This window comes from Chiloscyllium plagiosum, unplaced genomic scaffold (assembly GCF_037043375.1).
Source record: "Chiloscyllium plagiosum isolate Xiang-an unplaced genomic scaffold, Cpla_swu_hap1 HiC_scaffold_11, whole genome shotgun sequence".
NCBI lineage: Eukaryota > Metazoa > Chordata > Chondrichthyes > Orectolobiformes > Hemiscylliidae > Chiloscyllium > Chiloscyllium plagiosum.
The window spans coordinates 38,188,939-38,202,650 of NW_028270149.1; the positions used below are offsets into that span (position 1 = coordinate 38,188,939).

At 40.9% G+C, this 13,712-nt stretch overlaps 1 protein-coding gene across 1 annotated transcript in view; it reads right to left on the minus strand.

Moving 5' to 3' along the window:
* arhgef9a (Cdc42 guanine nucleotide exchange factor 9a) overlaps positions 1 to 13,712 on the minus strand; it is a 328,420-nt gene that overhangs the window by 262,911 nt on the left and 51,797 nt on the right. The window contains exon 5 of the mRNA XM_043704850.2: positions 2,306 to 2,436. Within this exon, the coding sequence (XP_043560785.2) occupies positions 2,306 to 2,436 (131 nt within the window). The remainder of the gene's footprint in view (positions 1 to 2,305; positions 2,437 to 13,712) is intronic.

Sequence of the window (13,712 nt, forward strand, 5' to 3'; positions counted from 1 at the left end):
CCGTCAGTTCTCGTAGAGCGGTTGCCAACAACCCACGCTCGGCGGTTAAACGTAACCCCGGAGCAGACTCACCGAACTGGAGACTTTTCCAGCTGATATACTCTTTTCCAGATGTAAACATTCATGTGAACAGCAGAGCAAGGCTAAAAAACACATTCCAGTCTGGTTACATACAGATAAGAAGATTCACACGGGGAGGTGTGTAATAAGATTCACACGGGACTAAGCAACACCTCCATTCCGGTTAGATTCACACATGTATTGGGACATAATTTTTCCACTGCTTGGCCCAATACATGTGTTACATTATGATTCACACATGTATTGGGACATAATTTTACACCACAACCACACACACAAATACACAACCAATTCCTTTCTAACCTCCTCACTTTTTCAATAGGGAAAATGTAAAGGAATCTCAAAAGATTCATGTGACCATCATATTGTGTTTTAAAGATGGTATGATATCATCAGACTGGGTGAAGCCTAATGGAGTCTCAAAGATTAACCCTTCAGAAGCTTTACCTTAAACAATAAGATTAGTCTGCACCTTTTGTTTCCATACAGACCAACTTGCTAACTTTGTGTTGCCTGCAAATTTATATGGCTCCTGTATGCAACAACTCCAAACATACAAACAAGTTGCTGCATAATTCAGTAGGTGAACCAAGGTTACTCATCTCTCAAAACAGGATGCATTTTATCTAGTGCAGGTGCACTCTTGTTTGCAAGAGTCTTGGTAGGAAAAAGCATGAATGTAGTGCAGCTAGGGAGAGTGGAAAGAACCAAACAAATTTAAATTCGTGGTCAAACACACCTTCACAGCCAATGGTAATGCTGACTTTGTTCAGCTTTGAATTTGAAGCTTTGGCTGCAACAGCTTTTGGTATATTTCAGCACTTCTTCCTGAAGTGTTGGCTTCTGATGCACTATTCCCCATTGATATTCATCCTGAGTGAGGTTGGCATTTTGTTGAGGGCACTTTTCCTTGTCCTCCTCCTCCCTCTTCTAGAGGGTTTCTTGTTCTGTATGACTGTTCCTCATTTTCCCAGTTATGTTTAAGTCCATGAGGATTGCACAAGGGGCAAAGAACAAGTAGCTTGTGCAAAGACCATGAAGTCAAGATGACATGCTTTGCCAAGCAGCACAACACTGTCACAACAGTTTAGCAACTTGGAAGGACTCTAGACACTGCCAAATACTTCTACAATTACAGCAAAAGTCAATAGTAATAAATCAGCAATTCAACTGGAAGTAGTTGATAATCCCTTTAAATAGCAATGTTTTGGATGGTTCATAATGCATGCTTAGCTGAGTGAGACTAAGACAGGGTATTATCATAAATGTTAATCTCTAAAATGGCAGCTCTGGCATAGCATCTCAATCTCACAACTTTAATTTTACACGATGTAAGTGTCAATAACAAGACCAACATTTATTGCCTATTCTAACTGCCCTTGAGAAGCTGGCAGTGTGCCGAGTACTCTCCTACTTCCAGCAGACATTTCTTGTGATCCCTCAAAACCTGCGCACACCCTGCAGCACAACTTGGAGGTGAAACAGCACCAGCAGTACCAAAACTCCAGGACGGTAAGAAATTGAGTTTCATGACCTATCCTTTTGTACTTTTTGGGAGATATTTTTCACTTGCTATTCCTATTGCTGCATATTAAGGAAAGCACACCATCAAGAAAGGCACTGCTTTCCTTTTAGAGGAAATAGGCTTTAAATGTATGGTGTTCCTCATTTAAAGTGTTTCAAAATTAAATGTTACATCATTACTTATTTATTTGTGTCAATATTGCACTTATGAATATGATTTTCTCAGTACAGCAGCAGGATGCTTTTCAGTGGTTCGCCTTTAGGAATGATCCAAAGTTGGTATATCAAAGCACAATCCAACAGATAGGACTTCAAAACTAAGTCTGTGTGTTCATACATAGGCCTCAGGGAATTTGCTTAGATTATATTTTTCGTGGCAATTCAAATGGGAAAATTCCAGACCCTAAGATACAGAGACTATCAACTACTCAAGTGTACTTCCTGTTGAAGCCACCATGAAACCATATAATAATATCTAAGGCAAAGTTTGTTCCTTGAACTCCATTTTCATACACTGATATCAGAAAAGTCACAGAGAAACATTTGATGGTTTACGTTGTTTTTTGCACTGGGAACTGAGGTCCTCTGATACAGCATCTTGAGAAAGGTCACTGAATCATCTGCATAGTAAATTATGAGCACTGGAATGCATCTTGGAGCAGAAATACACTTGTAATTCTCTGAGTTAAACTTTTCCTACCTTACTCACTGGTACTTGCTCTGGACCATACTTCAGAGGTCTGACAGTGCCATGAAGAAAACCAGCACAGTATTTGTTACCTCCATTATTTTCATGGTTTCGGGACATTTCACTTCCAAGTACAGCATCATCTGCAAAGTTAACATGCCATAATGTAATGCAATATGCCAATGACAGCTTCATCGTTTTTCATTGTTAAGTGACCTTAGTAGTTTAACTGGAACTTACAACACAGGCAAGATGAGGAAAGGGGACCGATTCAGGGATTATCAGGAGCTAGGAACCAAATTAAAGAACAGGTCCTCAAGGATTATTATCTCCAGATTACTGCTCGATCCATGTGCAAATTGGCATAGGGACACAATAATAAGACAAGTAAACACATGGCTAAAAAAATGGGAAAGAGAGGTTCATTTTCACGGCATTTGGCATCTGTATTGGAATAGGAGGGATCGGTACCTCTGGGGTGGTCTCCACCTGAACCAAGCTGTAACCAATGTTCTAGCGAAAATGGTCAAGTGGACTTTAAACGAGGTAGTGGGTGGGAAGAGAAGGGTAAAATTTACCCCAGTGGGAAGCAAAGCAGCAGGTTAACTGCATGGAAAAATATGAAAGAAATGGCAGGCAATGAGAACTCAGCAGAGGTTATTAAAATCTTCACCACCGACACAAATAGGACAGAGTATTTGGAAAGGGTTGGTAATCAAACTTCAAGCACAATGGACAAACAAATGACAATGAGAAGACAGATGGTTAATACAGGACTGAAGGTGTTATGTCTGAATGCACAGAGTATAAGAAATAAAGTAAATAGCCTGTGGCTTAGATCGAAATTGGCAGGTATGATGTGATGGACATCACAGAGATGAGGCTGCAAGGTGGGCAGAGGGAATAGAGTTACCCTGTTAGTATGAAATGAAATTAAATCATTAGTCAGAAATGAAGTAGAGTCAGATGGTGTAGAATCTATGTAGGTAGAATTGAGGAACTGCAAAGGTTAAAAAAAACATAGTTGGAGTTATGTACAGGCCTTCAAACCGAAGTCAGGAGCTGGGACACAAGATACAGCAGGAAATGGAAAAGTTGTGTAGGAAAGGAAAAATTACAGTTATCATGGGAAATTTCAATATGCAGGTGGACTGGGAAAATCAGGTTGGGAGTGGATTGCAAGGAAAGGAATTTTTGGAATGTCTACAAGATGGCTTTTTAGAGCAGCTTGTGGTGGACCCCAGTAGGGAACAGGCAATACTGGATTTAATGTTGTGCAATGAGGCAGACTTGATAAGGGAGCTGAAGGTGAAGGAACCCTTTAGAGGCAGTGATCATAATATGATTGAATTTACTCTGCAATTTGAGAGGGAGAAGATAGAATCAGAGGTAGCAGTATTACAGCTGAATAAAGGCAACAACAGAGGAGCTGGGTAGAATTGACTGGGAGAAGAGCCTCGCAGGAAAGACAGTGGAACAGCAATGGCAGGAGTTTCTGTGAGTAATTCGGGAGATACTGCAAAATTCATCCCTAGGAAAAAGAAATATAGTATAGGGAGGATGATGCAACCATGGCCGACTGGGGGAGTCAGGGATAGCATAAAAGTAAAGAGAAGGCATACAATGTGGCAAAGAACAGCGGATTGGGAAGCTTACAAAGACCAACCAAGGGCAACAAAAAAAGGAGGGAAAAGATTAAATAGAGGGTAAGTTAGCCAGTAATATAAAGGAAGACTGTAAAAGTTTATTTGGATATATAAAGGGCAAAAGAGAGGCAAAAATGGATCTTGGACCACTGGAAAATGATGCTGGAGAGATAGTACTGGGATACAAGGAAATAGCTGAGGAACTGAATAATTACTTTGCTTCAGTTTTCAAAGTGAAAGACACAAGTACTATCCCAGAAATTCAAGAGAGTGAAGGGGTGGAGGTCAATATGGTGACTTTCACCAAAGAGAAGGTGCTGGAAAAACTGAATGGCCTGAAGGTGGATAAATCACCTGCACCAGATGGACTACTCGCTAGAGTTCTAAAGGAAATAGCTGAAGAGATAGCAGAGGCATTTGTAGCGATCTTAGTAGAGTTAGAGAGGGTCCCAGAGAACTGGAAAATCACTAACGTAACACCCCCATTTAGAAAGGAAGTAAGGCAAAAGACCAAAAATTACAAGCCATATAGCCTAACCTTGGTCATGGGTAAGATTTTGGAGTCCATTGTGAAGAATGAGATTTCTGAATACTTGGAAATGCATGGTAAAATAGGGCAGAGTCAGCATGGTTTCATCAGGGAGGTCATGCCTGACAAATCTGTTAGAATATTTTGAGGAGATAAACGAGCAGGTTAAACCAAGAAGAGCCAGTGGAAGTTATTTACCTGAATTTCAAGAAAGTCTTTGACAAGGTGCTGCATAGGAGGCTGCTGAGTAACACAAGGGCCCATGGTATTAGCAGCAAGGTACTAGTATGGATAGAAGTTTGGCTGCCTAGCAGAAAGCGGAGAATGTGCATAAAAGGGTCCTTCTCGGGATGGCAGCCAGTGCCAAGTGATGTTATGAAAGTCTCAGTGTTGGGACCACAACTCTTAATTTTATATATTAATGATCCAGATGAAAGAACTGAGGAACATTCTGGTTAAATTTGCAGATGATGCAAATATAGGTAGAGGAACAGGTAGTATTGAGGAGGCAGGGAGGTTGCAAAAAACTTTGGATAGGTTTGAAGAGCGAGCAAAGAAGTGGCAGGTGAAGTACAATGTGGGAAAGTGTGGGTCATGCACTTTGGCAAGAAGAATAGAAGTATGGACTATTTTCTAAATGGGGGAAAAAATTTAGAAGTCTGATGTGCAAAGACACTTGAAAGTTCTAGTCCAGGATTCTGTCAAGGTAAACTTGCAGATTGAGTCAGTAGATAGGAAGGCAAATGCAATGTTGGCTTTTATTTTGAGATGACTTGAATATAAAAGCAGGGATGTTCTTCTGAAGCTCTATGAGGCTCTGGTCAGATCACATTTGGAGTTTTGCTCACATACCTCAGGAAGGATGGATTGGCCTTGGAGTGTGTTCAGAGGAAATTCATGAGAATGGTCCCAGGAACAAAATCATAACATATGAAGAATGTTTGAGGACTCTGGATCAATTGAATTTAAAAGGATGAGGGGTACTGAATAGCCTGGATAGAGTGGATGTTGAGAAGATGTTTCCTTTGGTAGAAGAGACTAGGACCCGAGGGCACAGCCTTAGAATAAAGGGAAAATCTTTTAGAATGGAGATAAGGAGAAACTTCGTCAGCCAGAGAGTGGTGAATCTATGGAATTCATTGCCACAGAGGCTGTGGAGGCCAGGTCACTGAGTATATTGAAGACAGAGCTAGATAGGTTCATGACTATCAAGGGGATCAAGGGTTACGGGGAGAAAGTGGGAGAATGGGATTGAGAAACTTATCTGCTATGATTGAATGGCAGAGTAGACTCGATGGGCTGAATGGTCTAATTTCTGCTCCTATGTCTTATAGTCTATGGTCTTAACTCTACTTTGGTTCAGGTAATACACATTGAAGGTAGCAAAAACATTAAAAATGATTACATCAAATAAAACTTGACTAATTATCTAACTCCTGATTAATTGTTATGGCAATACAGACATACATTTGTGAAATGTATGAGTCACACACTGAATAAGAATGGTATGTATAAATAGTTGTGTAATTTATACATAGCCACTTATATTTTGTGACCCCAACTTAAATCTTAACTTCAGAAGAAATGTTCTATCACATATACATAACATTTTAAAATCCACCATGGTTTCCATGTTATCATGTCATAAATTGCTGAAGAAGGACTGATTATAGTCAGAAATAAAACCCATGAACACTGGTTAAACTCAGCAGGTCTCGCAGCACCTGTTGAGAGAAAAACAGTCTTGACATTTCAAATCCAGTGAGCCTTCATCAGACCAATTATAGTTAGATTGGTAAATCTTTCCATCATAATTATATGTTAATTATACCTTGCTTGGGATATTCTGAACTTCAAGTTGTGGTCCATATTGGTTAGCCAAATGAAGGGCTTGCTTTGTCTGCATGGTTTCAGACGGAAGTGATGGAAGTGAACATATTCAGCTATCTTGACCCAGAGGATTTTGAAACATATTTCACCGATTCTACGGTTGCTAAACTGAAATATAATAAACCACTCTATATATAAAAAGCAATACCTCACATACCTATGTGCCAACTCAAGGGCATTGTTAAAACTTTGCAGCCTTCTCTATATTGAAATTTGAAGTAAATTGCCAACTCTTATATTGGAGGACAGCACTACAACTGTAAAGAGTAGGAGGGTAAACTATAAAATAGTGCTTGAAGGTAGTTTCCTCCACCTGAGAAGTAGTTAGCTCAGTTAGCTGGATAGTTGATCTCTCAATGCAGAGTGACACCAATAGTATGGGTTCAATTCCTACACATGTTGTGGTTGCTATGAAGGTGTATCATCCTTAACCTCTCTCCTGGCCTGAGATATGCAGATCAAATAACTACTGTGGTGTCTCTTTCTCTCCTTAATAACAGGATAGCTTTGTGATGACTAGATTTGTTCCATCCCTCATCAATGGGCCCATTGCATCAGACCATGCTATGGAATTTGCTCTTTAGTCTCCATTTCCATTGCCTTCTTTAAGATTAAGGTTTTAATTTGCATAACATTTGTGTAATTATCAATTTTGGGGAGTTTCATGGAGGGTTTTGCTCCCTGAACCCTCGAGATTTGTTAACACAGCTTGCCTCATTAAATATGCATGTTGCCTCCATGTACCACACTTCCCCAGTCTTGTGCTTGGCAGCAATGGTGGAAGTTCTCACTGTACTGAGGCTTGCAATGGTTTTTTTTCCACATTAACAGTACTAGGTAAATGCAAATGTTAATCATTTGTCATTAGCTTTTCCTAAACATTATTGTCAATGTTTGAATGTACTCTGTTAAGCAGCAGTTTGTCTAGTGCAGTGGTAGTGTTCCTATTTCTGAGATAGGAGATCTGGATTCAAGTCCCATCTGCTCCAGTGTGTGTCTGAACAGGATGACATTTCCTTTTTAAACAAAAATATACTGTCAAAATTTTCCATACTGCTCGAAATGATTCCTCATGTCTTCTACCCACGCTTGTAAACTTTTCCTTGTCATTCTTTTCCTTTACTAGCACAAGGCTCAGTGGTTAGCACTGCTACATCACAGTGCCAGGGATCTGGGTTCAATTCCAACCTTGGGTGACTGTTGATGTGAAGTTTGCATATTCTCCCTATGGTCTGTCAGAGCTTCTAAAGATGTTCAGGGTAGGTGATTGGTCTTCCTAAATTGCCCATAGGGTCGAAGGATGTACAGGCTAGGTGGATTAGCTATGGGAAATGTAGGGTTACAGGGATAGTGTGGAAGGGGGGTTCTGGGTAAAATGGTCTATGGAGGGTTGGTGTGGAATTTTGGGCTGAATGGCCTGCATCCGCACTTAGGGATTCTATGATTTCCCTCTTCCATATTTCACCTTTGCCTCTCCACCAAGACTGTCACCTCCATACAAACACTGACACTCTTTACTCTAATCCAAGTATTGGCATGTCCCCTGTCTTAAATCTTGCAGCTGTCGATAACCAGTGTCATGCACTCTCTTCGTGTCACTTGTGCAAAAATCTATGGCACTTCTATTTGGGTCATTCTGCTATTATAAGCTCACTTTTTACATTCTGTTTCTGAACCTGTTCATGTTTAAATTTGCAGGTCGAGTACCAATTATGTCACTGGGGCCTGAGTACACTTAAAAGACTTGTGCAGCTTCACTCCTAGGCCAAATCTATTGAAAATTGGACCTAAGGCAAGGTTGTTTCTTTTGATTTTTAATTTAATTTTTCTGTTTCTTTGTGGGCCAAGATAAACAGGGGATCTCGAATTTAGGATTACTTCATGATCATTTCTTCTGATGCAAAACTCAACTATTTTCCATCATAGGACCTCAGGTTTCAAATTTGGATTGTTTTCGTATTATTTTCTCCATGTCCCCTCTTTTGGATCAAGATATTTTGCTTGTAATCTCAGCAACACTGATAAAGTCTGAATTAGCATTGAACCCTTTTGCCAATGTATTTCTACATCTACTTCTTAAGTCCTTGGCTTTCTTTTTTGACAGCTTTCGGGCCTTTTGTTTTAACCAGTGTCTGACTTTTATACTGCCTAGCCATGTTACCTTTAGCAGTATTTCCTTTCTATGTGGTAGTCATCACCTCTTTAGCCTCTCCATATCTAATTAATACCCCTATGTCTTCCTATCTTGGTAAGTGAGGCTTGAATCCATCTTGGCTCTTTAAGCATAATTTATTCAAGTTGAACTTTGTGTTTCTCCTTCTGAACTGTATTTTCTTTCCTTCCTTCCACTATCCCATCATATTTTCTTTCAGCCCACACTTTGCTTTGGCTTTCTTTCATGCTTTCTGTTCCATTCCCTTTTTCCTCTCCTGATCCTTGCCTGAGGTGTTGTTTTCCTTTCCCCTCTTTTCCCTTCGCTAAATGGTTCCTTATTCTAGATCACCAAAACTCCAATTCCTCACCTTCATAAACATTTGTTCTCTTTGTCAGATGCCTATTGCTTTTCTTTGCCTTTCCAAATCCCTTATCATATCTCCAGCAGCCAGATGGAATAGTTTAGAAATTTTGAATATAACTTCTTGAAGATGTAATGGCCCTGGAGTGAATCCAGAGGAGGTCCACGAGAATAATCCCAGAAATGAAAGGCTTAACAGAGAGCATAGAACAGATCAGCACGGTACAGGCCCTTCGGTCCACAATGTTGTGCTGAATATTTCTCTTAATCTAAGATCAATCTAACCTACACAGCCCTCAATTTATGTCATCTATGTGCTTGTCCAGGAGTTTAAAGCCTTAACATATGAGGAATGTTTGAGGATTTTGGGTCTATACTCAATGGAGTTTAGAAGGATGAGGGGGAATCTAATTGAAACTTACAGAATATTGAAATGCCTGGATAGAGTGGATGTTGGGAAGATTTTCCATTAGCTGGAGAAACTAGAACCTGAGGGCACACCTTAGAGGAAAGGGAAAATCATTTAATTTGGAGATGAGGAGAAACTTCTTCAGCCAGAGAGTGGGGAATCTATGGGATTCATTACCACAGAATTAAAAATCACACAACACCAGGTTATAGTCCAACAGGTTTGTTTGGAAGCATTAGCTTTCAGCACGTGGCTCCTTCATCAGGTAGTTGTGATGAGATCGTGGATTTCACAGGGCATTTTCTGACCAGAGAGTTAGATTTCTGGGCATAACTAGAAGGCATATGGAGTTCCCTCCCAACTTCTGCTTTGACCCATGGGGAACAATTTAACCTAACTCAATGTGTAGGAAACATAAGGAACAAGTGGAATGTTTATTTCACAGCCTGCCAGATGTGATCCACGGACTTCATTATAGCATGATGTAAAATCAACATTGTACCCAATCCCAGTCAGTTAAACAATTAATGGGATACATTAAAATTACCTCCACTGACCAGGGCGTGAAATCAATCTTCCATCTAATCCAGTGGGTTTCCCTACATATGGTCAGAATATTTCTGGTGATGCGGGGTGGTTTAAAGGTGGAATAGGAAGGAATTTCATAGAAGTTGATATCAGGTTAGATGGTCAACATTTTCCAACCTTCAGCCAATCTTCCTAGAAGTAGATTGCTACTGGAAAGGCAGCTCACCCCATTGGTGAGTCACCAAGTTGCACAATTAACGTTTCTTTTGTAGTTTCATTAAGTACTCATCTTGACCTTTCCTTTGGCAGATACTTCATCCCATCTCAAGGGCCAAGATTAGCAGGTTCCTTGAGGTAACTTGAGCTTGAGCAGAACTACAGTCATCATTGGGTTAAAGCTGCCACCACTGGCCATCCTGAGACATGATTTATCTTCCACAGAGAGTAGGCTTGCTATTGTCTTAGGGAGTCTTTTCAAACAAATCCTGGCCTGCTTGGATTTATGTTTTCTCGGTTCATGCTCCAACAATGGCAGGATCCACCTTTGACTGTCAGACTGCCATCTCTATAAGGCGACAGGTCATCGGATTGGGCCTACACCCTCAGAAACCCATCCTTGGATCCAACGTATAGGCTACTTCCAGAAAACCCTCCCAACTTGGTTCACTGGCAACTAGAGTTTGGCTGAAACCAGGAAATGGTTCTTCCATTCAACTATTCCTTAAACTGCATAGGACTATTCCACAGTGAGTTAGGTTACAGCTGACACCAAAGAGTTCCACATGTGCAAATATAGAGCAACATGCTTCATGTTAATTTGCACTTTTGGTGCTTAATATGCTGTTTAAACTTTTGTACTCTTCAAAAAGATCGCAATTGATATAGGACGGGAGTCAGCTCAGGTATCTCTCCCAAATGTTTATGTTTTGGTCACATGGAAACCTAGGATATAATCTTATAGGTGACTGAATGACATGGATTCTGACAGAGAACAGAATCACATGAGAAATCTAATGTGATTTATCTGAATGTGAGGAGCAACTCACTCTATCTTTTAACCAAGTTTCAGGCATCGAGACAGGATTCCACTTAGAATCAACATTGTACCCAATTCCAGTCAGTTAAACAATTAAGGGGGATTATTCCTTGTTAACAATCTTTTTAACTGCACATCTCACCTCGGCAATTTGCAGCTTCTTATTTTACTACTTATTGTGAATAGGCTAGATGCTGAGAATTCTTGACCTGAAAGTCAAAGCTGGTACCCACCAACACCAGATCATCATTTGCTCCAGAGGAGCTCCATGTTGGATACCAGACACCAAGATCTCAAGGCATGCATCCACAGACATTGGCATTCAACATGTGCCTCTAGGAGCCCTCATGACTGAATACTTCTGCACTTCAATGCAGCACCCCAGGACAAAACAGCAACTATTAATCAAATGCTGCAACAAGGAAACTAACTCATGGCCACATACCCAGCTCATTGATTGGACCAGTATGCATCTTTGGGCTGTTTGCTTGTTCTCTTAGCACTCACTCCCTTAGAACCTATCTTGATTCTCACAGCATTCCTGCCTTGCCTGGCCTTTTTGTGCCTAGTCCCTCAGTCAAAGACACCAGGAACACAATGCTGTTTATTGCTATTAGCATAGACACAAAGCCAGGAAACTTGTCATTGTTCTCAGCAGTCAGCAGCCAAGGGAATCCAATCACAAGGACTTGGTAAAGATCAATCAGCCATGCAGGGTGGTCAGAGTCAGCATCCTGTCACTGTGAGGGGTGAGAAGCCAAATGTCAGTCAGCTCTAAGTGAAGGGACAAAAGTGCTAAGAGGCAAGACAAGGCAAAATAGGGATTCTGTAAACATACTGGTAGTCTCAAGGCACAAGACTGCTTGGGTAGTCTTTGGTAGTCTCAAGGCACAAGTGAGCAAGCTTGGGCTGACAAGCAGCAAGTAACATTTGCACCATACAAATACTAGGAAATAACTATCTCCAATAACAATCAAACCACTGTCCCTTGACGTTCAATGGTGTTACCATCACTGAATCCCCCACTGCCAATATCATTGTGGGGGTTACCATTGAGCAGAAACTCAACATAAACACAATAGCTACAAGAGTAGATCAGAGGTTAAGAATACTGTAGTGAGCAACTCACCTTCTGACTCACTAAAGCCTGTCCGCCATCTACAAAGTAGAAGTCAGGAATGTGATGGAATACTTTGCACTTGCCCAGTGATCACAGCTCTAACAACACTCAAGGAGCTCGCCACAATCCAGGACAAAGCAGCCCAGTTTATTGGCATGACATCCACAAGCATCCATTCCCTCCACCACTTGTGGGTAGCAGCAGTGTGTACTACCTAAAAGATATACTGCAGAAATTCACCAAAGATCCTTCAAAAGCACCTTCCAAACCCAGACCTCTTCCATCTAAAAGAACAAGGACAGCAGATGCCATCCCTCCAAGCCACTCACCATCCTGAATTGGGAATATATCACCCTGCCTTCACTGTCGCTGGATCAAAATCTTGGAATTCCCTCTTTAGTGGCCATGTAGCTTAACCTACAGCACTTGCACTGCAACGGTTCAAGAAGGCAGCTCAACCACCTTCTTGAGGGCAACCTGCAGTGGGAATAAATGCTGGCCAGCCAGCAACTCTCATGTCCCACGAGTGAATGAAAAAAGAACAGCTCTGAAATACAGCTTCACCCAATCCATGAGCTGAATACCCATCGATGCACGTAGTGTCTTTGCAGCAGCATTTAAATGCAAATTGCCAGTGCACATAGAAGTACATTCTTAATGTGCAGAAGCAGCCTGTGCACGGATTATAGAGATGCAATGAGGTTCCTGAGTGCTTAGCAAGTATTGGATGTCAGCCCCTATGGACACAGGACAAGATCATGTCATCCCATGGAGTGCCCTCTGAGTGTCCAAGATGGCAGCCTGCAGGAGCAAATGGTGAGCTGGAGCCAGCAGATCCCCACTGTGATATTCATGCTTGGAATTGTGGACATCTTGTTTCCCTGCAGTGGGTGATAGGATAGGATGTTGCACATGAATGAGGTGAGGTTTGCTGTTAGCAAAGCTGGCAATAAGCAATAACGTTTATTAATAGGCTTCTAGCAGCTACCTAATGGAAGTCCCATCTCTGCATATTGAATGGAGTTTAATGCATACTTTATCATTACCCCTTTCAGAATCAAACACTTTATGCAACAAGATTCAAGCAGAAAAGTCAAACCCAAGCTACTAGTGAAGAACTATTGAGTTATGTCAAGCAAAACTAAATGTGACAAATGCTGATATTTTTATACTTCCTCCAGCAGAATTAATTGCTGTATGACTGAGGAACAGCTGAGCTGGAAAAGGCATTAAGAACACATTCAAATCACATCAGAACTGGCTGACGGAATTTAACGTGGACAATTCAGCAAAGCATGCATTTACATAGCACCTTTAATGAATGCCCCAAGGTGCTTCAGATCAGCCTTCGCAGACAAACTTTGACACCAAACTACATAGGAGATATAAGGAAAGGTGGCTAAACCCTTCGCTAAAGAACTGTTATAAAGAAGGAGAATGAGTAATGACAAAGAGAGGCTGAGAGAGGGAATGTCAGAGTTTCAGGCTTGGGCAACAGAATCATGGCCACTGGCCCATTAATAACTAAATAATTTAAATTAGGGATTCACAGAGGTACAGAATTGAAGCAGCAACCTTGGAGGGTTGGAATGCTGGTGGCATTATAAAGATTTGCAGGGGAAATGACATGGAAAGATTTGTATACAAGGATGAGCATTTTTAAATTGTATTAATTGTTAAATACACAGGTGACCAAGCAAAGGGCTTTATTAAATCACTCAAACTGATGTTGAGAATGATTTTAAA